This window comes from Phyllobates terribilis, unplaced genomic scaffold, assembly GCF_046119375.1.
Source record: "Phyllobates terribilis strain yellow unplaced genomic scaffold, ASM4611937v1 Scaffold_1__5_contigs__length_1240528914, whole genome shotgun sequence".
NCBI lineage: Eukaryota > Metazoa > Chordata > Amphibia > Anura > Dendrobatidae > Phyllobates > Phyllobates terribilis.
Genome location: NW_027362761.1, coordinates 162,336,747 through 162,363,543, shown reverse-complemented (window position 1 = coordinate 162,363,543; position 26,797 = coordinate 162,336,747). Strand labels below are relative to the sequence as shown.

The 26,797-nt window shown below is 41.7% G+C and overlaps 1 protein-coding gene across 1 annotated transcript in view; it reads right to left on the bottom strand.

Annotated features, from left to right (window-relative positions):
* The window catches only part of GLIS3 (GLIS family zinc finger 3), a 517,803-nt gene that overhangs the window by 35,884 nt on the left and 455,122 nt on the right, over positions 1–26,797 (bottom strand). The window contains exon 9 of the mRNA XM_073669184.1: positions 16,234–16,400. Coding sequence (XP_073525285.1) covers positions 16,234–16,400 — 167 coding nt within the window. The remainder of the gene's footprint in view (positions 1–16,233; positions 16,401–26,797) is intronic.

The following is a 26,797-nucleotide window of genomic DNA, read 5'->3' as shown; positions in this document are numbered from 1 at the left end:
ATGTTCGAGTCCCTGCGTCTGCATGATTTACAGCTGTAAGACAGCCTCACCACATGTGAGGATTCCCTAACAAACAGGCAATCTCTTCACGTGTTCAGGCTGTCTTACAGCTGTAAATCATGCAAACGCAGGGACTCGAACATAATATACGAGCACGCCGAAGATACTCGGCAAGCACTCGAGCATGCATGGTTAAAGGGTTAAACAAGCACGCTCGCTCATCACTAGTGGGGACCCCTCTATTTTTGATCACCAGCCAATATAAAGCTGACAGCTGGGGGTTGCAGCCCGCATCTGTCGGCTTTACCTGCACTGTTTATCAATAATAGAGGGGAACTCACGCCATTTTTTTAATTAATTTATTTATTTAATGAATTAAATACTTTCATCAGCCTCGCCTTCTCTCGCTGCTATTTTTATTGCCGGTCACAGCTGCTGGCTCACATGCTGTCACCTGACAGCATGGGAACCGCAGCTCTCTGACCGGCGGTAATGAATTTACCGCCGATAAGAGCAACCGGAGTTTCTCGTGCTGTCATACAGATGACAGCGTGGGAAACAGCCGATGTCCGGGGTGCCGAACCCGAACAGTAGTAACATGGACTGGAGAAGTCAGCGTTCGGGGTCCGTACACGGACACTAGGTGTTCTGTACGGACCCTAAACTTTACTGTTCTGGTTCGCCAATCACTACACCTGAGCAAGGCATGAGACTAGTTTCTCCATACAGGAGGCGTCTTGAAGCTGTCATCACTAACAAAGGCTTTTGTACGAAGTATTTAATTTCAGAAACTATGTTCAATACTATTTCCCTGTGTCATTTCTCATTATTACACATAACTTAATTTATGGACATCCATGGTTTCATTTCTTTGCCTGTGTGGATTGGATGGGTTGTTTCTGACATCTGGGGAGAATTTCCACCCTGCTCTACAATGATACATAGACAGCAGGAAGAAGTGCGCCTTGCGGAAAAAGGTGAAGTGCGCATGTGCGAGATCTGGACACAACGACTGCACGTCACAGGGTACTATGACGTGCAGGGTAGGGGGAAAATATTTTAATTAAAACAGTAGGTGAGATTTCTTCCCGTCCCCCGAAAGGGAACGCATCCTAAGCCAGATGGAATAAAAAGCAATTTCACACCAACAAGACCTCTAATATGAGGCATACAGGTAGGTTTAGATTCACATTTCTATCACCTGTATGCCCATATTAGAGGTCAGATAAGTCCCAGGGGGTGACAGATTCACTTTAACAGTAGTGAACAAAAAGCATCTTTATAGAAAAGTACTTATATGATGGAATTATAAGCACCACAGTCCGTATAAAAAACGGATATACAACCTTAGAAATATGATACAAAAAGCATTAAGGAAACCTATAAAATATAACTTTTAATTTCATTAATAATAAAACTAATTTACCCTCCTTCAACTCTCTAGGGGGCGTCCACACGTGCACCTATGTTGTCTCAGCACCACCTAATCCATATGCCCTTCTTACAGTACAATACAGCACTGCCCTTGTTAGGGCTGTATAGCATTGGCGTCTCTGCCTCCTGCACGGCAGAGACGCCGTTCCCCTCACCGCCGCGGTCCCGGTCCGGTGTCTTCCTGTTCTCCTGCTGTTAAGGTGCGCACTGTGCGCAGCTTCCCGGGCACTGTGCTTTGGGTGCGCGCTTCCTCCTTCTTAAAGGGGCCGTGTGCCGTCCTAAAGAGTCCCCGGCCAATGAGCGGAAGACTGCCCCTATATTAAGCACCTCCTCCAAAATGGAGGTGTCTGTGCAAGGTTGTTGTTTGTGTGCTAACACTCTCCTCAGCCCTCAGGTTTCTTGCCCGCCAGTCTGTCTAACTGTCCTGCCTGCCAGTCTGTCTAACTGTCCTGCCCACCAGTCTGTCTAACAGTCCTGCTCGCCAGTCTGTCTAACAGTCCTGTTCGCCAGTCTGTCTATCAGCCGTGCCCGCCAGTCTACCAGTTACCTGCCGTGCTAGCCAGCCAGCCTACCTGGAGCACCTGCCAAGTTACCTGCCGTGCCGCCTGCCTGCCTACCTGGAGCCATTCGTCCATACTGGCTGGTCACGCCGGCCAGAGGAAGACATTTCTGCTCATTGCCCGACATTATTGGTTGCCCACCCTGCGCAAGGATATTGCAGAATTTGTTGCGGCTTGTTCCTCTTGTGCCCGTAACAAGATATCTAAGCACCTCCTAGCCGGCCGTCTTCAGCCTCTTCCCATGCCTTCCGCTCCGTGGCAACATATTGCAATGGACTTCATCACGGATCTCCCTGTTTCTGCCGGTTGTACTGTCATTTGGGTGGTCGCTGACCGCTTTTCTAAGATGGCCCACTTCATTCCCCTGCCTGGTCTTCCATCTGCACAGGTGCTGGCTAAGGAATTCATCCATCACATCTTCCGTCTTCACGGCTTACACCTCCACATTGTCTGGGATTGCGGAGTTCAATTCACTTCGCGCTTCTGGAGAGCCACGTGCAAGCTGCTGGATGTCTCCTTGGATTTTTCTTCGGTCTATCATCCTCAGTCCAATGGCCAAGTGGAACGCATCAATCAAATCCTCACCAGTTTTCTTCGACACTTTGTCAACACTCACCATAGCAATTGGGTTGAGCTCCTGCCTTGGGCCGAGTCTTCCTATAAAAACCATGAGAGCGAGTCTTCTGCTAAAACTCAGTTTTTTGTGGTCTACGGTAAACACCCCCGGATTCCGTTTCCCGTCTCCTCTTCAGTGGACAATCCTGCCGCAGAGTCTCTTGTCAGCGAATTTTCTGCAATTTGGGAAGACACTAGATCTGCGCTTCTTCAGTCCTCGGAGCGGATGAAGAAGCATGCTGATAAGAGACGTCTGGATCCGCCTCTATTCCATCCGGGAGACAAGGTCTGGCTTTCTTCCAAATATGTTCGTCTTAAGATACCATCTTAAAAGTTGGGTCCGCGGTTCATCGGTCCGTTCAAGGTTCTAAACCAAATTAATCCGTTGGCTTACAAGCTGAAACTCCCGGCCTCCTTACGGATTCCCAACTCCTTTCACGTGTCTCTCCTCAAACCGATTGTCCTTAATTCTTTCTCTGATGATCCAGGTACCACCCCAGCTCTAGTCTCCGCTGAGGACGTCTTTGAGGTAGAAAACATTTTGGCCACCAAAAGGGTAAGAGGAAAGACTTTCTTTCTTGTAGATTGGAAGGAGTTTGGCCCCGAGGAGAGGTCTTGGGAGCCCAGGGAGAATATTCATGCCCCTCATCTTCTAGAAAAATTTCTCGGGGGTTAAAGAAGAGGGGGCATAAAGGGGGGGTACTGTAGCATCACCGTCTTTGCCTCTTACTGGGCAGAGACACCATTCTCCTCACCGCTGCAGTCCCGGTCCGGCGTCTTCCTGATTTCCTGCTGCTAAGGCGCGCACTGCGCGCAGATTCCCGGCACTGTGCTTAGGGCGCGTGCACACTCTCCTCAGCCCTCAGGTTCCTTCCCCGCCAGTCTGTCTAACAGTCCTGCCCGCCAGTCTGTCTAACAGTCCAGCTCACCAGTCTGTCTAACAGTCCTGCTCGCCAGACTGTCTATCAGCCGTGCCCGCCAGTCTGCCAGTTACCTGCTGTACCCGCCAGCCTGCCTACCTGGAGCACCTGCCAGTTACCTGCCATGCCCGCCAGCCTGCCTACCTGAAGCACCTGCCAAGTTATCTGCCGTGCCCGCCTGCTTGTCTACTCGGATCACCGGCCAGCCTACCTGCCGTGCTCATGCGCTGCACCGGTCAGCTCCAGTTGTCTGACCCGTGGGAGTCACCTGCTCTCACACAAGGTCGGTCCCAGAGTGGCACCTGGTTCACCTGCCCGGTCCCTCCTTGGTTCACGGAGTCGACTTAGCCGCCGTGTGACCTGGGTCGGTCCGAGTAGGCACTTAGTTACGCCCCTCTGGTCCCTCCTTGCATCAAAGCACAGAGGTTCCACCACCCGGATTCGTAACAGGCGGGAGTCAATGCAAGGGGCAGGACAGGGTAAACAATCTGACCCGGTGAATCATAGAGAAAAAAAGGACCCCCCTTGGGATATGGCTCCATTGTGGTGAAGAATGGGTGAGATCCATATATGTCTGGTTTGTATATGCACTATGTCACTTGGGATTCTTCAAAATATATTCTAAGCTAAGTTGGAAGAATCCTTCTAGATTTATGTTGCCTGTGTATGATGTATTTATAGGCCCTAATAGGGTTTCTTTGGTATGCTAATCATTGTTGCATCAGGGTATATGGATTAGGTGGTGGTGAGACAAAATAAGTGCACCTGTGGACGCCCCCTAGAGAGCTGAAACATTAGTTTTATTATCGATGAAATGAAAAGTTATATTTTATAGATTTCCTTAATGCTTTTTGTACTTATATGATGGAGCCTTACAATAATACACTATAAACAGCGGATTTTAAATGTCTACTAGATGTGGTTATAACTAGTGTTGACTTGAGCGAATTTGTTCGGCATTTCAAATTCGGATTCGTGTTTGGGGTTCCGGCTTGTTCGCGCCAAAAAATCGTCTCCGCCCATGAACATCCCTGATTTGCCACACTGTCACGCAGTCATGCAGATGTTATCTGACAGCATGGCAAATCAGGGATGTTCATGGGCGGAGACGATTTTTTGGCGCGAACAAGCCGGAACCCCGAACACGAACCCGAATTTGAAATGCCGGACAAATTCGTTTAACTCTAGTTATAACCTCTTGGATTTGCATCTATCATGAGAACAGTGCCCGATTGTGTTCCTCCATCAGTGGAAAGGTGGCCGGGCATATGCAGCTCTCTCCATACATTGCTCCCTGTATGGGAGTTCCAAAAATTGCTCAGCAAGCACGCTCCTCTAGAGATGTATAAAATGTCTGTGATAGGACAACATTCTTATTAAGGTTGTATAACACAGTTGCTTTAAATTAAAAATCAGCTTTATAAGCTGCCCAAATACTCAATCAAAAGTTGCTCCCCTGCTCATTTTAATGCAAGCAGCAAGTACTCAAATGACAGAATGTTCTGAAATGTTTTTATGCAAAGGTGAAAATATTAGAGATGATTGAATCTTTTCAAATTTGCATTCACAAGCTTCAGGAAATTTTTCCTAAAAAAATCAATTTGCAGTGAAATAATTCACCAAGAATTGCAAGTACTTCAATTGCCCTGCAAACACGTATATAACGTTCTGAGATCTACGACTGTATGAAAACCCTTTCAGACTCTTTAACAAAAACAAAACCTTAGTGATGTCAAAGTGACCCCCACATATACAGTAGAGATCAAAAGTTTGTATTTTCATGACTATGAAAATTGTACATTCACACTGAAGGCATCAAAACTATGAATTAACACATGTGGAATTATATAGTTAACAAAAAAGTGTGAAACAACTGAAAATATGTCTTATATTCTAGGTTCTTCAAAGTAGCCACCTTTTGCTTTGATGACTGCTTTGCACACTCTTGGCATTCTCTTGATGAGCTTCAAGAGGTAGTCACCAGAATGGTTTTCACTTCACAGGTGTGCCCTGTCAGATTTAATAAGTGGGATTTCTTGCCTTATAACTGGGGTTGGGACCATCAGTTGTGTTGTGCAGAAGTCTGGTGGATACACAGCAGATAGTCCTACTGAATAGACTGTTAGAATTTGTATTATGGCAAGAAAAAAGCTGCTAAGTAAAGAAAAACAAGTGGCCATCATTACTTTAAGAAATAAAGGTCAATCAGTCCGAAAAATTTGGAAAACTTTGAAAATGTCCCCAAGTGCAGTTGCAAAAACCATCAAGCGCTACAAAGAAACTGTCTCACATGAGAACCGCCCCAGGAAACGAAAAACCAAGAATCACCTCTGCTTCTGAGGATAAGTTTATCCGAGTCATCAGCCTCAGAAATCGCAGGTTAACAGCAGCTCAGATTAGAGACCAGGTCAATGCCACACAGAGTTCTAGCAGCAGACCCATCTCTTCAACAACTGTTAAGAGGAGACTTTGTGCAGCAGGCCTTCATGGTAAAATAGCTGCTAGGAAACCACTGCTAAGGACAGGCAACAAGCAGAAGAGACTTGTTTGGGCTAAAGAACACAAGGAATGGACATTAGACCAGTGGAAATCTGTGCTTTGGTCTGATGAGTCCAAATTTGAGATCTTTGGTTCCAACCACCGTGTCTTTGTGCGACGCAGAAAAGGTGAGCGGATGGACTCTACATGCCTGGTTCCCACCGTGAAGCATGGAGGAGGTGGTGTGATGGTGTGGGGGTGCTTTGCTGGTGACACTGTTGGGGATTTATTCAAAATTGAAGGCATACTGAACCAGCATGGCTACCACAGCATCTTGCAGCGGCATGCTATTCCATCCGGTTTTCGTTTAGTTGGACCATCATTTATTTTTCAACCGGACAATGACCCCAAACACACCTCCAGGCTGTGTAAGGGCTATTTGACCAAGAAGGAGAGTGATGGGGTGCTACGCCAGATGACAGTCACCAGACCTGAACCCAATCAAGATGGTTTGGGGTGAGCTGGACCGCAGAGTGAAGGCAAAAGGGCCAACAAGTGCTAAGCATCTCTGGGAACTCCTTCAAGATTGTTGGAAGACCATTTCCGGTGACTACCTCTTGATGCTCATCAAGAGAATGCCAAGAGTGTGCAAAGCAGTCATCAAAGCAAAAGGTGGCTACTTTAAAGAACATAGAATATAAGACATATTTTCAATTGTTTCACACTTTTTTGTTAAGCATATAATTCCACATGTGTTAATTCATAGTTTTGATGCCTTCAGTGTGAATGTACAATTTTCAAAGTCATGAAAATACAGAAAAATCTTTAAATGAGAAGGTGTGTCCAAAATTTTAGTCTGTACTGTATGTCTATGGATAAATGGGTGGTAACTGTTCTTCATTGCTGTGCTGTTACACACTATCTGAAATGTTTATTCACTCTTTTATGGCTTTCTCTCCCTATTTCTATTGCTACGATGTGAGCGTCATTTCACTGCCCAGATTCACCCCCAAAATGGATGCTGAATTCCCTGCCTCTGCTTTTAGACTGCGTACACAATTATTAGGTAAGTGAGTACTTTGATGATATCATCATTTATATGAATGCATATGATATTTTCTTAAGAAAGACGAAACCTCACTTTTACTTTCTTAATTATTCAGGTTGCAGGTTTATTAACCTTTTGGATTGACTGACAGCACTGTAGTTGTTCAATAATGAAATTAACTATCAAAAATACAAATTGGCTAATAATTATGTACACAGTGTATACATTCTATGATAGTACGTCCTCATTGGCTGTAGTACTGTACTATGTGATGTGATAGCTGCAAGAAATACCTATCTGACAAAGGAACAATTGGGTCTCAGACACCACAGCCTTGAAGCTAACTAAAGGGCAAACATCTTTTTCACAATGTATCATGCCTGAGGTCCCACTGCTTGTGAACATGTAATATTTGAGTAATTATATCTAGAACATTATACAAAAAGACAAAACCAGCAAAAATTCATAAATAATTAATCACCTAAGTCCATTATCTGGTTGTTATTTTATTGTTTTTTTTATTAATGTTTTTATGTCAAAGTTGACATAATAAAATGAAAAAAAAATCACGTGTTAGGCTGTGTGCCCGCGATGCGTTTTTTAAGCGTTTCTGCAGTGGCAAAAACGCTGCAGAAACGCTTAAAAAACGCATGGTAGAAGGCCTGCCATGTTCCCCAATGATAATCCGCATGCTGTGCACATGCTGCGGAAATTTCCGCTGCGGATTATCATTGCGGAAAAAAACGCAGCACTACCAATTATTTTGCGGAAGTGCTGCGTTTTCGCCGCCGTTGACTTCCTTTAGAATGCATGCATTCCGCTTCACTAGATATGCACATGCGGAATACAAGTGTTCAATGTGCGGATGGTACCCAGGTCTAGAGGAGAGGAGACTCTCCTCCGGACCTCGGTACCATAGAAAACTGTAAAAAAAAAAAAAGAATAAAATAAAAAATAAATACTATATTTACCTTCTGACGAGCCCCGCTGCGCTCGTCCTCCCTTGCCGGCAGATCGCGATGGACTGAAGGACCTGCGCTGACGTCATAGTCATGTGACGGGTCACGCGACGCTGACGTCGGCAGGTCCTTCAGTGTACCGCGATCTGCCGGCAGCCAGGACGGAGCGAAGCAAGACTGCGGGGGCCATCAGAAGGTAAGTATAGATATATTTTATTATTTTTAACCATTCTCTCGGGTCACACTATATAAATCCATGCCGTTTGCATGGATTTATATAGTGTGACCAAGTTGACAAGCACTTTCCAAGTGATGCTAAAATCGCTTGGAAAGCTCTTGACAACCCGCATGCGGAAATGCATGTGAAGACCGCTTCACATCCGCATGTTCCTGGCAGGAAAAACGCATATACAATCCGCATGTACAATCCGCATGTACAATCCGCATGCGTTTTTTCTGCCAGGGAGATGCAGAAACGCTCAGGAAAAATCCGGAGCATTTCTGCATCGTGGGCACATAGCCTTAAATAGCTTCTAAGGTCAATTTTGCTGTTTTTTTCTAGTTTACCAAAACCACCACAAAGACCATAGTTTTTGTTGCAAAATTGCACTAATATTGCACCATTTTTGCAGGGAATTTATTGATTCGTTAATATCCAACTACATTTCTGGTACGTACGTTATTACACTGCAGATTTGAAAAATCAGTGCATTCACCTTGCAGTTGCATTTTTTATGTGCAGAATCAAAGCTTTTCTGTACAAAAAAAAATGCAATAAGGCTACGTTCACACGTTGATCATAAAGCATGTATCAGCTGTCAGGTTCCCTATAAAAATGTTGCTGCAAATGTGCACCAAAAACGCATCAAATAAAGGGTAAAACTCATTCAAAATGCAGCAAAAACATAATAATCAGAGACAATTATGATGTGGACGCTTACAGAAAATATGCAGCTAAAACGAAGCAGAAAAAACTCTGCATTTATGCTGTGTGGGAACAAGCCCTTATAATATGCACCACAGTTCAATTTGTGCTGCAAATTTTTCTGCAGCGTCAGAATGAGATTTTATGAAATTTCATCCTCAATGCTGGTACAGTAATATGCTATTTACTCTCTTCACACAATTTGGTGGTGAAAAATCCACCATATTAACATCTAGCATATTATTTGTCTATGAACATAACCTAAAGCTACTACTGTACACTGCTCTTCAAAGCACCCAGAAGAATAAACATATTTTTTAATTCTATTAACTAAATATTGTTACTATACTGATATGTCTATACAGCAGGTGAAATAAGTATAGAACACATCACCAATTGTCTAAGAAAATATATTTCTAAAGCTGCTATTGATATGAAATTATCATCAGATTTCGGTAAGAATCCATCCAATCCACCCAGGCAAAGAAATCATACCATAGATATCCATAAATTAAGGTATGTGTAATAATGAGAAATTACACAGTGAAAAAGTATTGAACACACTTACTGAAATGTATTTAATACTTCGTACAAAAGCCTTTGTTGGTGATAACAAATTCAAGACACCTCCTGTATGGAGAAACTAGTGGCATGCATTGCTCAGGTGTGATTTTGGCCCATTCTTCCACACAGTATGTAGCTTTAGTTCCTCACATAAATTTTCTATTGTATTCAGGTCAGGTGATTGGCTGGGCCATTCTAGCAGCTTTATTTTCTCTCTGAAACCAATTGAGAATTTCCTTGGCTTTGAGTTTGGGATCATTGTCTAGCTTAAATATTCACCCTTGTTTCATCTTCATCATCTTGGTAGATGGCTGCAGATTTTTATCAAGAATGTACATTTGTCCATTCATCCTATTAATTCTTCCTTCAATCATATGAAGCTGCCTGTACTGTATGCTGAAAAACAGCCCCGCACGATGATGTTCCCACCTCCAAACTTCACTGTGGGTATGGTGTTTTTGGGGTGATATGTAGTACCCTTTGGCCTCCAAACATGGTGTGTACTATGGGATCCAAAGAGTTCAATTTTTGTCTAATCTGGCCAGACTATATTCTCCCAGCCAACTGTTAACACGCTTCAACATGCTTTTTGTTCAGCAATGGAGTCTTGCGTGGTGAGCGTGCATACAGGCCATGGAGGTTGAGTGCATTACTTGTAGTTTAATTTGAAACAAGTGTACCTGCTGATTTCAGGTTTTTCTGTAGCTCTTAACAGGTGGTCATTGGCTCTTGGACAACTCTTCTGATAATTCTTTTCACTCCTCTGTCTGAAATATCGTGAGGAGCACCTAGTCGTGGCCAGTTTATGGTGAAATTATGTTCTTTCCACTTCTGGATTATGACCCCAACAATGCTCAGTGGAACTTTCAGAAGTTTAGAAATTCTTCTGTAACCAATGCCAGCAGTATGTTTTTCAACAATAAGATTGCGAAGGTCTTTAGACAGCTCACTGGTTTTACCTATAGCACCTTTAGAAATATATTTACTTAGAAAATTGGTGATGTGTTCAATACTTATTTCACCTGTTGTATAACATTTATAAACCCACTCATTGCAGAAAACAAAAAAATATATATTTTCTAGATACCCAGGGTTAATTATCAATCATGTCATAAACTACAACTAGCTTATAGCATACACATATGTAATTCATATTTCATGGAAAATAAATAAATGAAGAAAAATGGCATACGTCTGGAAAGAAATTATTATCATTAAAAGAATCTGGCCTTAATTGTATACTACTCTCATAGGAATTAAGGTTAAGAGAGTGGACGTGTTTAACCCCTTCTGCCTATCAGGATTTTAATTGAATGCAACACAATGCCTACATCATTTCTTACTATTCTTACCATGCAGCAATAGGAACATTGAGCTGTAAGCTATACACCCAACCAGGATGTAGGACTTGTTAATGTGTCTTACCCTTCAACCTAATTAGTGTTCAATTCAACCTGTCAGAAAACAGCCCATGTCATTGGTAGGGAAATAGTAAAAAACCTGTATGAGGTTATAAATAATGAATGACTTTACTCAGCAGCAGGTCCAACAAATCATACTAAGTGGGGCTATGACCTTAACACTGACTTGTCAGGAGAGTAGTCCCACCGCTTTAAAGAGGTAGACTTCTGCAAACAGGCACACACATTACTTCTACATCCATTGGGAAAACACTGCCGTGTAACAAAATGAGCCATAATTCATCTTCACACAAAGACATCTCAAGCAGTAAGACTTGGTAATCATCCAGTACACATATAATGTAGGAGAAGCCTGTCAAATGCCAATGTCACAGGGACATACTGTATAATGAGGGGAAATCTCCTACTTGTGTTTAGACTTGTACAATTAGAAGGTTTTTCAAAGCTTTTAGGAAATTAACAAAAATGGTAATACAACACTTTTTAACACCAGTATTTACAAGTATTATTTAATAAATCATGAAATACATATTGATATATACCCCATATAGCTATACAACATTTGTAAGGATGTTGGTAGCTAACTTCTTGGGGCCTATAGCAGTTCAGCGACAAGGATGGTGCCGTGACACAGGTGTAAACAAATGCAACTTTAGGGATAGGTGATAAGGCTCATTAAAGGGTCACTATTGACTTTTAGGATTGCTACTTCATGTAGGTGACACTCGAGTTCTAGTCCTTCTCCTCTCTGAAGAAACAATTTGCATATTTCCCAGAGGAGCATTATGGCTTTAAAAGTCTCCTCACCGTGACATGCTTAACATGTCACTCTCCGCAAGGAGAAATGTTACACCTTGGATACCGGTCTGACGCCTCTCACCCAGCCAAACCAGAACTCACACTTTGCACTGACGAGGGGCAGTACCCCGAAACACAGGGTCTGCAAATTGAGGTTCTGGCTTATATCCTAAGTCATATGATAAGGCTCGTTAAAGGGTCACTATTGACTTTTAGGATTGCTACTTCCTGTAGGTGGCACTAGAGTTCTAGTCCTCTTCCTCTCTGAAGAGACAATTTGCATATTTCCCAGAGGAGCATTGAGGCTTTAAAAGTCTCCGCACCGTGACATGCTTAACATGTCACTCTCCGCAAGGAGAAATGTTACCCCTTGGATATAAGGATAGGTCACAAAACTAAACTATCAATGACTATGGCAGCTACAGGGGGGAAAAATTGGAAATTTGGGAAAAAAATGGTTTGTGTCACTGGGACTCACAGAAATACAAAAATGACAGTCATAGGTTACTTCAGCAGGCCCACAGCTGCCTTTATAACCCATCAACATGAGCAGTGATTCACAGTGGCATTAGAATGGTGAAACAGCAGCAATTGGAGAAAACGCTGGTCATTGCTGTCACAGACAGATGCAATAAGGTATAACACAACTGGTAACTTCTGGGTATGGTCTGGCACCCGAGCCCGTTACATACATGGGGACCCAACATAGCATCTACTGTTGCATTTTACAACAGTAATGGGAAAAACAGAATGTGCAAAAATTTTGCATGGATGAAGGTTGGACTCTCAGAATCTCTTCCTCCAAAGGACTCACGAAAAGCCACACCAACACTTATTCAAAATATTCTATAAAAACAGGATATAACAGATATCTTAAAGTACCACTCCAGCTTTTTTCAAGACTGAAGTGGTATCTCTATTAATATACTTAACAGCAGCCATCTTCCTCTGTTCTTGGCTACGCTCCGGTCGTCGTCAACTATTTGTGACCTGCTAGATCGCTCCAGTATTTGGTGGGCGCGCCGGAGGTCACATAAGTCTATGAGAGCCAGAACAAGGCTAGAATTAGGTTCTCATAGACTTACATTGAGATCTTTTGACTGTTACCTCTGACTTCTAGTGAGTCAGAAGCTGCGATCACAAGATGGCGGATCGAAACCACAGTGGCGTCGGCAAGATCAGAAAATGGCAGCTGGTAAATATGATTCTAGGAGCAGGTGATATGCATTATCCATTCCACTCCAGCACTGAAATAAAAAAAATGAACAAACGCTGGATTGGTGCCATGGGTGCAAAACTAAGCCTTTCAACACTTTAGTTATTTAAGTGTTTTATGTTCTTTATATCTAGATTCATATTATTATATATATTATCATATTATATATATTCTTATCATATATATTATTATATCTAGATTCAATAAGCTTTGAGTTGGACCAAAAGTACACATGGTAGATTACTACATAGGACCAACTTTTATGTACTTAAAAAGTAAAACTAAGCTATAAAAGCAGAATCAAATATCCTGAAAAAAGTGAACTGAGTTTGTAGTATAGAATATGATGTGAAATGTCAGTAATAATCCAAGAAATATTCCGGAGACATATATCACGGATCACTATATATAAAACATACAAGGTCAGCCAACAATCTGTCCTGGATATTGCAGTATTTGTTCTTGCTGGAAACTAAATGACATTTTGACTTGACTGCTTTTCTGTCAACCCTTACAGTTGTAACAATAGTGAATCACGTTGCAGCAGGCAACTATTGAGTTCTCATCAGCACTAAATCCCATGCAGAGCGCTCGGCTCATAATTTATATGCTGGTGTTAAGTTTCTCACTATTGTTGTATAATGTGGAGCCTATGACAGATACCCTGGAAGAGCGTGTGCTTGCCTTCAATAAATCATAGACTTGTTATATAATGGATCAAATCTCAGGCACATTGTTTGACAAAGATCTATGGGATACCCCAGCCTCAAAATAAATAAAGCAGTGAAAAAAACTGTAATTCAACAATTTTAGCCACACTGCATCATTATTGAGCTATACATAGCAGTTATAAGCAGATACCGTATATGGTCGAGTATAAGCCTACTTTTTCAGCACATTTTTTATGCTGAAAAAGCCCCCCTCGGCTTATACTCAGGTATTTACTTTATATATACTTATATATGCAGTATATACCGTGTGGAGGGTTGCGGCAGTGGAGCAGCTGCAGCATCTGCCACGTGTGCCCACAGCTAAAGAAAATGAATATTCACTCTTCTCCATGCTCATGGAAGTGGAGAGGGGTGAATATTCATTTTCTTTAATAGTGTGAGTCGTAGCCGCCGCTTCCTACTGCGACTCAGCGATCCTCTGTGCCTGCTATTAGAGAGGCACAGAGGATCCCTGAGCCGCTGCAGGAAGTGCGGCTGCGACTCACACTGCGCTAGTAAGGAGAATGACTTTTCACTCCTCTCCACACCCATAGTCCCGGCGTGGAGAGGAGTGAATATCCTGGCAACTCACCTCGGCGTCTGAGGGCGCATGGCAGTGACGTCATGTGCTGCTTAGATGCGGAGGTGAGATGGTGGCAGAACAGGATGCAGCGCTGGAGCTGAGGGGAGGAAGGAAGGTGAGTAGAAGTGTTTATTTTTTTTCATGTGTGCAGTGATGGGGGGCCACATATACCAGGATTGGGATGAGGGGTGCCATGCATACCAGGATTGGGGATATTGGGGATGAAGGGGCGATGCAAACCATGATTGGGATCAGGGGTGCAATGCATACCAGGATTGGAATGAGGGGGCCATGCATACCAGGATTGGGGATAAGCAGGCCATGCATATCAGGATGGGGATGAAGGGAGCCATGCATACCAGGATTGGGGATGAGGAGGTCATGCATACCAAGATTGGGATGAGGGGGCAATGCATACCAGGATGGGGATGAGGGGGCCATGCATACCCGGATTGGGGATGAGGGGACCAAGCATACCAGGATTGGGGATGAGGGGGGTATTCTTACCAGGATGGGGAAATTTACCAGTAGCTGCTGCATTTCCCACCCTAGGCTTATATTCGAGTCAATAAGTTTTCCCAGTTTTTTGTGGAAAAATTAGGTGCCTCGGCTTATACTCAGGTCGGCTTATACTCGAGTATATACTGTAGTAAACTACAATGGTGGAATTCAGTGTATTTCATTCTGAATCAAAATAAGATATTAAAGAATGTGCCTATCACATCTTAGATCAATTCTTGATCAGACAAAAATTGTTTCAACTATGCTAGGGCTACACAGCGACATGTGTCACGCATCAGCAATTCTCCAAAATGTCAATAAAACAGTCAAGTTGCAGAGAAGTTGCATGCCATGTGCTTCTTGCACTGAAGACCGTGCAACTTGCAACCAGCGACAAAAAATCCAACACATTTGGACTCTGTGTTCTAGTTGCAGTATATTATAGGTCACAATGTTACACCATAGAAATCATTACATCCAATGTTGTAGTGTGTCATAGCGATTTCAGTGTTACATGTCGCCTTATAGCTCTATTTTAACCATTTATATGCTATACTTTTGATGTAGCATGCCACACAGTATTATTCCATATGTGTTGCATGGCTGTTTTAATAATGTGGGTATTAGTTGCCGATCTACACAAATAATATAGGTGAGTCACGCTACTGCCACAATCCAATGCAATGGTTAGTTTGGAAATGCTATAACAGTATTATATAACCAGAACTGATGAGGAGTCCTACGCAGTCTTGAAAACTTTGCAATTTGTCATTTCTTGAAAGAGGTTGTCTACCTCTTCTCAATCCCAATGTTTTCCCCAAGTAAAATAACACCTATACTCACCTCCGGTACCAGCACAGTTCCAGCTGTGTCAGCACTGGGTCTCCCGGGGCTTGCGTGACATTGTTACGTCACATGATCCGTGATACAATCAGGGCTGGCATCATACTTCGGACAAATACACATCCGGAGAAAGTCAGAGCTGTGGCTGCTTTCTCACTTATTCCTGATGTGAGTTACATCCATAAGAGAGGAGAGTGAAGCCAGAGCTGATTGGCCGCAGAGATTGCATGACACAGCAGTGTCATGTGAGCCCAAGGAAAGCGGGTGCCGACATCGCAGGAAGGCCACCACCACCAAAGGTGAGCATAGGTGTAATTTTTTTCTTACTCCAGTCAGGAACCAAATTAAGATTTGTGGTGTAAGCTACACAACAACACATCATGAATTAGATAAGTAGGTCTCTCAATGCCTTGTCCCACCCATTTTGGCAGAGCTGGCCGATACTGGCGTGCAAACTAATAAAGTAAAAAAAATTATATTGAGACTTTTCAAAGTATTTTATGCCACATGTTTGGCGTAAGAACTTGGGATGAATCGGAGCCTTAGTCTCGGAATGGCTGTGCTAAACAAAGAGCAAAGAGTGTGAGACTTTCATTTTGGTGGCTGCTATGTATATCTGTAAATTCATCATTTAACAGTACAAGTTAGTGCTTCTCACCTTGGACATGAAGACTATTTGGTTGTATTGATGTGTTAGCTATTGCAGGATAAGTCTTAGAGTAGGATGCGCCTGGCTGCTGTATTTGGGGTGGCTGTGGAGTTCTTTTGGGCATCATACTGGAGGCTGCATTAAGTCTCCTTGGGCTTAGATGATGAGGTGAAAATCTAAAATGAAGCAGAGTGGATATCAGTTTAAATATAAACTTAAAATCAAACATTTCCCAGAAAAATAAATTCAGGTAAAATTCTGGATCACTCCCAGTTGTATAATTAGCTACAATTACATAAGCTTAACCAATTTTCTGTAGAAAAAGCTCACAGTATAACAATCATGGTTGGTACTGCACCTGTGTGAGAACAAAAAGGTCCAGCTAGGAGGCCTATGCTTAAAGTTGTATGGGATTCATGGTAAGATTGTAATTGGACATAGAACATGTAAATGCTTTTCCATAAGTGATGACATCAGTAAGTTGACTTCTAATGTTACCCATTTCTACATTTTAGGCCTTGAAAACATCATAAATATAAAGTGAAAAAAAGAGAATGTACTGCCTTATCTGTACATACAGTCAATGCATGTTAAATAATTGATAAAAATATTAATCAGAACACTGAGTTCTATTGAAGACTAAATATTTTTACTGTAATCAATATGCTTGGGAACATGGAAACATAGTATGTTGGCACTCATAACATTTTACTATTGGTAAGCAAATCAAATTCATGCAAATACGATTTGTGTAGAATTTCATGAAATTCACTTAGTAACATAGTAACATAGTTTTTAAGGTTGAAGGAAGACTAAGTCCATCTAGTTCAACCCATAGCCTAACTTGTTGATCCAGAGGAAGGCAAAAAAAAACCATGTGGCAAACACTAAGCTCCACATTGGGGAAAAAAATTCCTTCCCGACTCCATACGACAATCAGACTAGTTCCCTGGATCAACGCCCTATCAAGGAATCTAGTATTTATAACCTGTAATATTATACTTTTCAAGAAAGGCATCCAGGCCCTTCTTAAATTTTAACAGTGAATCACTCATTACAACATCATGCGGCAGAGAGTTCCATAGTCTCACTGCTCTTACAGTAAAGAATCCCCGTCTGTGATTATGATTAAACCTTCTTTCCTCCAGACGTAGAAGATGCTCACTTGTCCCCGTCTCAGGCCTCAGAGTAAAAAGATCAGTAGAAAGGTCTTTGTACTGTCCCCTCATATACTTGTACATAGTAATAAGATCACCCCATAGCCTTCTTTTTTCCACAGTAAATAACCCCAAGTGTAATAACCTGTCTTGGTATTGCAGACCCCCCAGTCCTCTAATAACCTTGGTCGCTCTTCTCTGCACCCGCTCTAGTTCAGCTATGTCTTTCTTATACACCGGAGACCAGAACTGTACACAGTATTCTAAGTGTGGTCGCACTAATGACTTGTATAGAGGTAAAATTATGTTCTCCTCATGAGAATCTATGCCTCTTTTAATGCATCCCATTATTTTATTTGCCTTTGCAGCAGCAGCCTGACACTGGCCACTAAACGTGAGCTTGTTGTCCACCAATACACCCAGGTCTTTTTCAGTTACAGTTTTGCCCAGTGTTTTACAATTAAGCATATAATTATACATTTTATTTCCTCTGCCCAAGTGCATTATCTTACATTTATCCCCATTAAAGCTCATTTGCCATTTATCAGCCCAAGCTTCTAGTTTACATAGATCCTCCTGTAATATAAAATTGTCCTCCTCTGTATTGATTACCCTGCAGAGTTTAGTGTCATCTGCAAATATTGAAATATTACTCTGTATGCCCCCTACAAGGTCATTAATAAATATGTTAAAAAGAAGGGGGCCCAATACTGACCCCTGTGGTACCCCACTGTTAACTGAGACCCAGTCTGAGTGTTTTCCATTAATAACCACCCTTTGTTTCCTATCACTGAGCCAATTCTTAACCCACATACATATATTTTCCCCTATCCCCATTGTTCTCATTTTATGTATCAACCTTTTGTGTGGAACCGTATCAAAAGCTTTTGAAAAGTCCATATACACAACATCCACTGCATTTCCTTGGTCCAGTCCAGAACTTGCCTCCTCATAAAAACTGATCAGATTAGTTTGACAGGAACAGTCCCTCGTAAACCCATGTTGATATTGGGTCATGAGGTTATTCTTCTTCAGATACTCTATCATAGCATCTCTTAGGAAACCCTCCAGGATTTTACCCACAGTAGAGGTTAAGCTTACCGGCCTATAATTTCCAAGTTCAGTTTTTGTCCCCTTTTTGAATATTGGCACCACATTTGCTATACGCCAGTCCTGTGGTACAGACCCTGTTATTATGGAATCTTTAAAGATTAAAAATAATGGTCTATCTATGACGTTACTTAATTCCTGCAGTACTCGCGGGTGTATCCCATCCAGGCCCGGGGATTTGTCAACTTTACTGATTTTAGACGCCGCCGTACTTCCTGCTGGGTTAAGCAAGTGATATTTACTGGAGAATTTTTGTTATCACTAATCATGTTTTCTGTCATGCGATTTTCTTGTGTAAATACTGTTGAAAAAAAATCATTTAGCATATTGGCTTTTTCCTCATCCTCATCCACCATTTCACCCAGACTATTTTTAAGGGGGCCAACACTATCATTTTTTAGTTTTTTACTATTTATGTAGTTAAAGAATATTTTGGGGTTATTTTTACTTTCTCTGGCAATGATTCTCTCTGCCTCAATCTTTGCTGCCTTGATTTGGTTTTTACATAATTTATTTAATTTTCTATATTTATTTAATGCCTCATCACTACCTACTTGCTTTAGTTCTCTAAATGCTTTCTTTTTGTCACTTATTGCGCCCCTTACAGCTCTATTTAGCCATAGTGGTTTCCTCCTATTTTTAGCATGTTTATTCCCAAGGGGTATATATTGTGCACAGGTCCTATTCAGGATGTTAATAAATGTCTCCCATTTGCTTTGTGTAGTTTTATGTCTCAGGATATCGTCCCAGTTTATTGCACTAAGATCATCTCTTAACCGTTGGAAATTTGCCTTCCTGAAGTTTAGTGTCCTTGTAACCCCTCTACTACACATCTTATTAAAGGTTACATGAAAACGTATTATTTTGTGATCACTATTACCCAAGTGACCCCCAACTCGTATATTTGATATGCGGTCTGGCCTATTGGTTAATATTAGGTCTAGCAGTGCCCCCCTTCTTGTTGGGTCTGAACCAGTTGTGAAAGGTAATTGTCTCTCATAGTAGTCAAAAACCTATTACCTTTGCTTGAACTACATGTTTCTGTCCCCTAATGTATTTCAGGGTAGTTGAAGTCCCCCATAATAATGACTTCTCCTTGAGTCGCTGCTTCATCTATTTGCTTTACGAGGATATTCTCCGCTACTTCCATTATTTTTGGAGACTTATAACAAACCTCTATCAGTAATTTATTATTTTTCCCCCTCCCCTTATCTCCACCCACAGGGACTCTACATTTTCATTAGATTCACATATATCCTCCCGCAAGACAGATTTTAAGGATGATTTTACATATAAACACCCCCCCCCCCTCACTTGTTTGTACGGTCATTTCTGAACAGACTATAGCCCTATTCATTGAATTCGAATTTACAATTTTCAGTTCAATTTGCCACAAAATGCTCCCCCCGAGGAAGCCATATGTGATGTGACGAAACGTGTGGGGTTACACAGACTCCCTACTTCCTCTAGGGTCTTTGCGATCTTCTATAGTATTGATTCTTTGCACTAACATAATTTATTGCTTTATGTTGGATTTTATGATTTTATATTATTAAAGAAACACTCCCATCAAAGTTGTTATCCTCTTAATATATTGCAGTCATCATATTATATAGCAATGAGTACTTACAATTGCTCATTTTGCCCTTCTACCCAGATAATTCTTCTGTTTTCCATTAGGTCTATGACATAATATGATTAAAAACTGAATATTTAAATCCTTCTAAGCTCTGTGTAGAAGCAGGTGGTCTATTTTCCCTATATGAGTCATGAATCACTGCAAAAGTCCCTGGCAGGGGGGGAGGAGCGGAGCAGCTGGGTCAGGAGTTAAAGAGAATGATTTATGCAGGGAGTAGAGTACACAGCGCTATATAATATAATGATTGCAATATATTAAGAGGATAAAAACTTTGATGGGAGGAGTGTACTTTAATGGCTTTGGTATATCAGCTTTAATATATGCATGTGCTTTGTTTCATATATATATATATACAGTACAGACCAAAAGTTTGGACACACCTTCTCATTTAAAGATTTTTCTGTATTTTCAGGACTATGAAAATTGTACATTCACACTGAAGGCTCAGAACTATGAATTAACACATGTGGAATTATATACTTAACAAAAAAGTGTGAAACAACTGAAAATATGTCTCATATTCTAGGTTCTTCAAAGTAGCCACCTTTTGCTTTGATGACTGCTTTGCATACTCTTGGCATTCTCTTGATGAGCTTCAAGAGGTAGTCACCGGAAATGGTTTTCACTTCACAGGTTTGCCCTGTCAGGTTTAAAAACTGGGATTTCTTGCCTTATAAATGGGGCTGGGACCATCAGTTGTGTTGTGCAGAAGTCTGGTAGATACAAAGCTGATAGTCCTACTAAATAGACTGTTAGAATTTGTATTATGGCAAGAAAAAAACAGCTAAGTAAAGAAAAACGAGTGGCCATCATTACTTTAAGAAATTAAGGTCAGTCAGTGTGAACAATTGGGACAACTTTGAAAGTGTCCCCAAGTGCAGTTGCAAAAACCATCAAGCACTACAAAGAAACTGGCTCACATGAGGACCGCCCCAGGAAAGGAAGACCAAGAGTCACCTCTGCTTCTGAGGATAAGTTTATCCCAGTTACCAGCCTCATAAATCGCAGGTTAACAGCAGCTCAGATTAGAGACCAGGTCAATGACATACAGAGTTCTAGCAGCAGACACATCTCTACAACAACTGTTAAGAGGAGACTTTGTGCAGCAGGCCTTCATGGTAAAATAGCTGCTAGGAAACCACTGCTAAAGGCAGGCAACAAGCAGAAGAGACTTGTTTGGGCTAAAGAACACAAGGAATGGACATTAGACCAGTGGAAATCTGTCTTTTGGTCTGATGAGTCCAAATTTGAGATCTTTGGTTCCATCCACCGTGTCTTTGTGCGACACAGAAAAGGTGAACGGATGGACGCTACATGCCTGGTTCCCACCGTGAAGCATGGAGGAGGAGGTGTGATTGTGTGGGGGTGCTTTGCTGGTGACACTGTTGGGGATTTATTCAAAATTGAAGGCACACTGAACCAGCATGGCTACCACAGAAACTTGCAGCGGCATGCTATTCCATCCGGTTTGCGTTTAGTTGAACCATCATTTATTTTTCAACAGGACAATGACCCCAAACACACCTCATGGCTGTGTAAGGGCTATTTGACCAAGAAGGAGATTGATGGGGTGCTGCGCCAGATGACCTGGCCTCCACAGTCACCAGACCTGAACCTAATCGAGATGGTTTAGGGTGAGCTGGACCTCAGAGTGAAGGCAAAAGGGCCAACAAGTGCTAAGCATCTCTGGGAACTCCTTCAAGATTGTTGGAAGACCATTTCCGGTGACTACCTCTTGAAGCTCATCAAGAGAATGCCAAGAGTGTGCAAAGCAGTCATCAAAGCAAAAGGTGGGTACTTTGAAGAACCTAGAATATAAGACATATTTTCAGTTGTTTCACACTTTTTTGTTAAGTATATAATTCCACATGTGTTAATTCATAGTTCTGATACCTTCAGTGTGAATGTATAATTTTCATAGTCATGAAAATACAGAAAAATGTTTAAATGAGAAGGTGTGTCCAAACTTTTGGTCTGTACTGTATATATATATATATATATATATATATATATATATATATTTATATATATATATATATATATATATATATATACACACACACAGTCACCCTCCAACAAGACAATGACTCAAAGCATACTGCTAACGCAACTCTCGAGTGGTTTAAGGGGAAATGTGAGAATGTTTTGGAGTGGCCTGGTCAAAGCCCAGACTAGAATCCAATTGAGAATCTGTGGTCAGACTTGAAGATTGCTGTTCACCAGAGGAAACCATCCAAAGGCTCTTTCACAAGTCCTGATCTTTCCGGTAAACCAGTACCGGAGATATCCGTGTCCATGTGTCTGTTTCTACCTGTGTGGCATATGTGTTGCAACCGTGAGCCGCATGAAGATTACACATACCGGCGCCTGGTAATCAGCGGTACTGTTAGGCTATGTGCCCACGAGGCAGAAATGCTCTGGATTTTTTCCTGAGCATTTCTGCATCTCCCTGGCAGAAAAAACGTATGCGGATTGTACATGCGTTTTCCTGCCAGGGACATGCGGAAGTGAAGCGTTCTTCACATGCATTTCCACATGTGGGTTGTCAGGCGCTTTCCAAGCGATTTTAGCATCACTTGGAAAGTGCTTGACAAGTTGGTCACACTATATAAATCCATGCAAACGGCAAGGATTTATATAGTGTGACTGAAAGAATGGTAAAAAATAAAAAATAAATATTGTACTTACCTTCTGATGGCCCCCGGAGTCTTTATTCGCTCCATCCTGGCTTGCCAGCAGCTCGCAGTACACTGAAGGACCTGCCGTCACATGACTAAATGACGTCAGCGCAGGTCCTTCAGTCCACCGCGATCTGCCGGCAAGCGAAGACAAGCACACCGCGGGCCATCAGAAGGTAAATATAATATTTTTTTTTATTTTATTCTTTTTTTTACAGGTTCTATGGTACCCAGGTCCGGAGGAGAGTCTCCTCTCCTCCAGACCCGGGTACCATCCGCACTTTGAAACGCTTGGATTCAGCATGTACAGATCCAGTGATGCTTAATCCAAGCATTCCAATGCAAGTCAATGGCGGCGAAAACGCAGCGCTTCTGCAAAATAATTTGTAGTGCTGCGTTTTTCTCGGCAATGATAACCCGCAGCCGAAATTTCCGCAGCATGTGCACAGCACATGCGGATTTTCATTGAGTAACATGGCAGGCCTTCTACCATGCATTTTTAAGCGTTTCTGCAGCGTTTTTGCTGCTGCAGAAACGCTTAAAAAATGCATCGTGGGCACACAGCCTTAGCGGTGTGAAGGAATCTCTCATCATTGTTCCCTGCTTGTGCTGCGATCAGTGCCAGCAGGGGACAATGCTGACAATAGTATTATGCCCCCTCTGTGTCCAGAAAGTGTAAAAATTAGAATAAAACAAAAAATCCTTATACCATCCTGTCCGAAGTTGGAAAAATCCAGTGCCCCACGCTGTAATCCATCTGATCGACAGGCAACCACACACGCTCAGGAGAAGAGTAGAATGACTCGCTGCAGCGAGGGGACCCCTGACCTGCGCTGAGCTCACTGAGTGACAGGACACCGTTCATGGCATTTTAAATTCACCAACTGGAGTGTTTCCATTCACACCAATAAAGAAAAGTTTTTTGGATTTCCGTGAAGCAGGATTTTTCTTTCTTTGCAATTATTCACATCCAAGGCACGGATGCTTTCTCTGCTCCGGATCTTCAAATAGTGCATGCGGTTGAGCTGGATTCTATCCTTTCTCAGACAATCTGTACTTGTTTTCACAAGAGACTCTGCTCAGTTTTTGTTTTTTAAAAAGACAATAGAAAGTTCACACAAATCTAGATTTTTAACTGCGACTGTCAACATCACAAAGTGTTTGCAACACAAAAAAATATTTTTGCACACCTGCTTTACTTTACACCTGTATACACCACACCAATACAGTCTCCATTTGCAGGTGTTGTTGTAAGGGACGTGTACCCACCTAGGATTTTTAGTCGCAATCTTTCTGGGAAGGAGGAGGTGTTTGAACTTTGTTAAAAAAAATAAAAAACTTCTTTAAAAAAAAAAAAAAAAACAATACAGCTGCTGTAGCCGCATTTTGCTTTTAGGGAGTGTATACAGCTACCAATTTTTGGTTATGGTCTTTTTGTCAAGGAAGAAGAGTAGTGTTTAAAAATAAGAAAACAAATACAAGTGTAACTTTTTTGTATACCTGTTCTAATAGTCCAATTTCAAAACCATGCACACCATAACAATACTATAGGTTGTTGGCGCATTTTTCTTTCTGAGTGTGTAACTAGCTGGCAAAGTAGCATTTTTGGTTATGGAAGTTTTGTCAAAGTTGGGAGAATAAATAAAAAATATATGTTTAACTTTTTGAAAAAACTGTTTTTTTTAATCCACTTTGACAAACATACACACCACAACAATAATGCATGCAGGGCCAAATTTTGCTTTCAGAATTTGTACTAAATGACAAACATAGCGTTTTTGACTACACCCTTTTTGTCAAGGGAAGGGAAATAGTGTTTGAAAATACAGAAAGATATATAAAAAAAACACACGTTTAACTTCTTGCATACCTGTTTTACTAGTCCAGTTTAATGACTACAACAAAACGCCACAACAATACTTCACACTTTTCCTATATTTTACATTGTGAACATGTAGCTACCTGGCATTTTTTATTTTTCTTTTTGGAAAGGAGGATATCATTTTGTTAACAAAAAAAGTAAATTTACACATTTAATTGTACTGGTCTATTTTAGCACACCTGTTAATTATTCAAATTTGGGACTCGTTCATGCCACATCAATACTATGGGTGGGCAGGATAAGACGTTTTGAGTGTCATGTGTACCCTTATTTAGCCTTTCTTGTTCATTCCTTTTTGATAAGGGTTGGAGAAATGTGGTAGAACATTTTTGGAAACACTATACTTGTGTACAAAATATATGATAAAGGAATAAGTGCCACTGGCAGAGAAAAAGAAAAAGAACTCATGGTAGCTTGAGACACTCAAGGTCAATGTTACATGCAGCAGGATGTGAATGAGGGAGAGCAGCAACAGTTTGTTGTGGAGGGTGACACTAAGTTATTCCAAGCACAGGTAGGGGATAAAGCTGACAGTCAGAGTGAAATTGATGATGAATGGTGACACTATCCATGATGACCAACTAGTCTTCTTTGTGAAAAAGCCATGTCTTCCATGTGTGCTGCATAAGTACAAATTAATGCAGACATTTTCTCATCAAAAGGAATAGTTTTTAGAAAATTTTAAAAATTAAAAAGCCTGAAAAGTCTGTTATTGCAGTGTGTAGTTAAACAGGCTGTTTGTTAGCATGGTTACAATTTGTTTACCCATAGCCAGATATGTTGAGGTCACACTGACAATTCTAACACTTTGTTTGCATTAAAGAGCTTGAAAAGGGTTCATTAAAGTCTTAGGAGAACTTAGACATTTACACATCTTTCCTTGGAAATCGAAGGCTGATCAGTACTTGAAATTTGTTGTTAATCAATTCACTACATATAAAATATTTTGGGAAAATTTGTTGAAGCTGGCAAATTCAAATTTCAAAAGATTCAATCATCTTTACTTTTTACTAGAATTAAATCCTTGGAAGACACCCAAAAGTAACTGGACTGTAGTCAGTTTTGACTTATTATAATTAGTGATGAGCAAGTATGTTCTGTTAACCCTTTCGGCAAGCATGCTCGGGTGCTCGCCGAGTATCTTCAGCGTGCTCGGGTGTTATGTGTGAGTCACTCTGTGTGCATGATTTCCGACTGTTTGACAGCTTTAATACATGTGAGGAATGCCTAAAAATAGGGGGGGACCATCATACTATATGGGGGTTGTTTGTGGGGGATCATCATACTATATGGGAGCTGTTTGTGGAGGACCATCATTCTATATAGAGGACTGTTTGTGGGGACCATCATACTATATGGAGGCTGTTTGTGGGGGACCATCATACTATATAGAGGCTGTTTGTGGGGGACCATCATACTATATGGGGCTGTTTGTGGGGGACCATCCTGCTCTATGGGGGCTGTTTGTGGAGGACCATCATTCTATATAGAGGACTGTTTGTGGGGGACCATCATATTATATGGAGGCTGTTTGTGGGGGACCATCATACTATATGGGGGGTGTTTGTGGGGAACCATCCTGCTATATGGGGGCTGTTTGTGGAGGACCATCATTCTATATAGAGGACTGTTTGTGGGGGACCATCATACTATATGGAGGCTGTTTGTGGGGGACCATCATACTATATGGAGGCTGTTTGTAGGGGACCATCATACTATATGGAGGCTGTTTGTAGGGGACCATCATAATATATGGAGGCTGTTTGTGGGTGACCATATACTATATGGGGGCTGTTTGTGGGGGACCATCATGCTATATGGAGGCTGTTTGTAGGGGACCATCATACTATATGGAGGCTGTTTGTAGGGGACCATCATAATATATGGAGGCTGTTTGTGGGTGACCATATACTATATGAGGGCTGTTTGTGGGGGAACACCATAGTATATGGGGGGCTGTTTGTGGGTGACTATCATACTATATGAGGGCTGTTTGTGGGGGACTATCATAGTATATGGGGCGCTGTTTGGGGCAACCATCATACTATATAGGAGTCTGTGGGGGATCTTCATCTTGTGTGTGGGCTGTGGTGGACATTATGCTGTG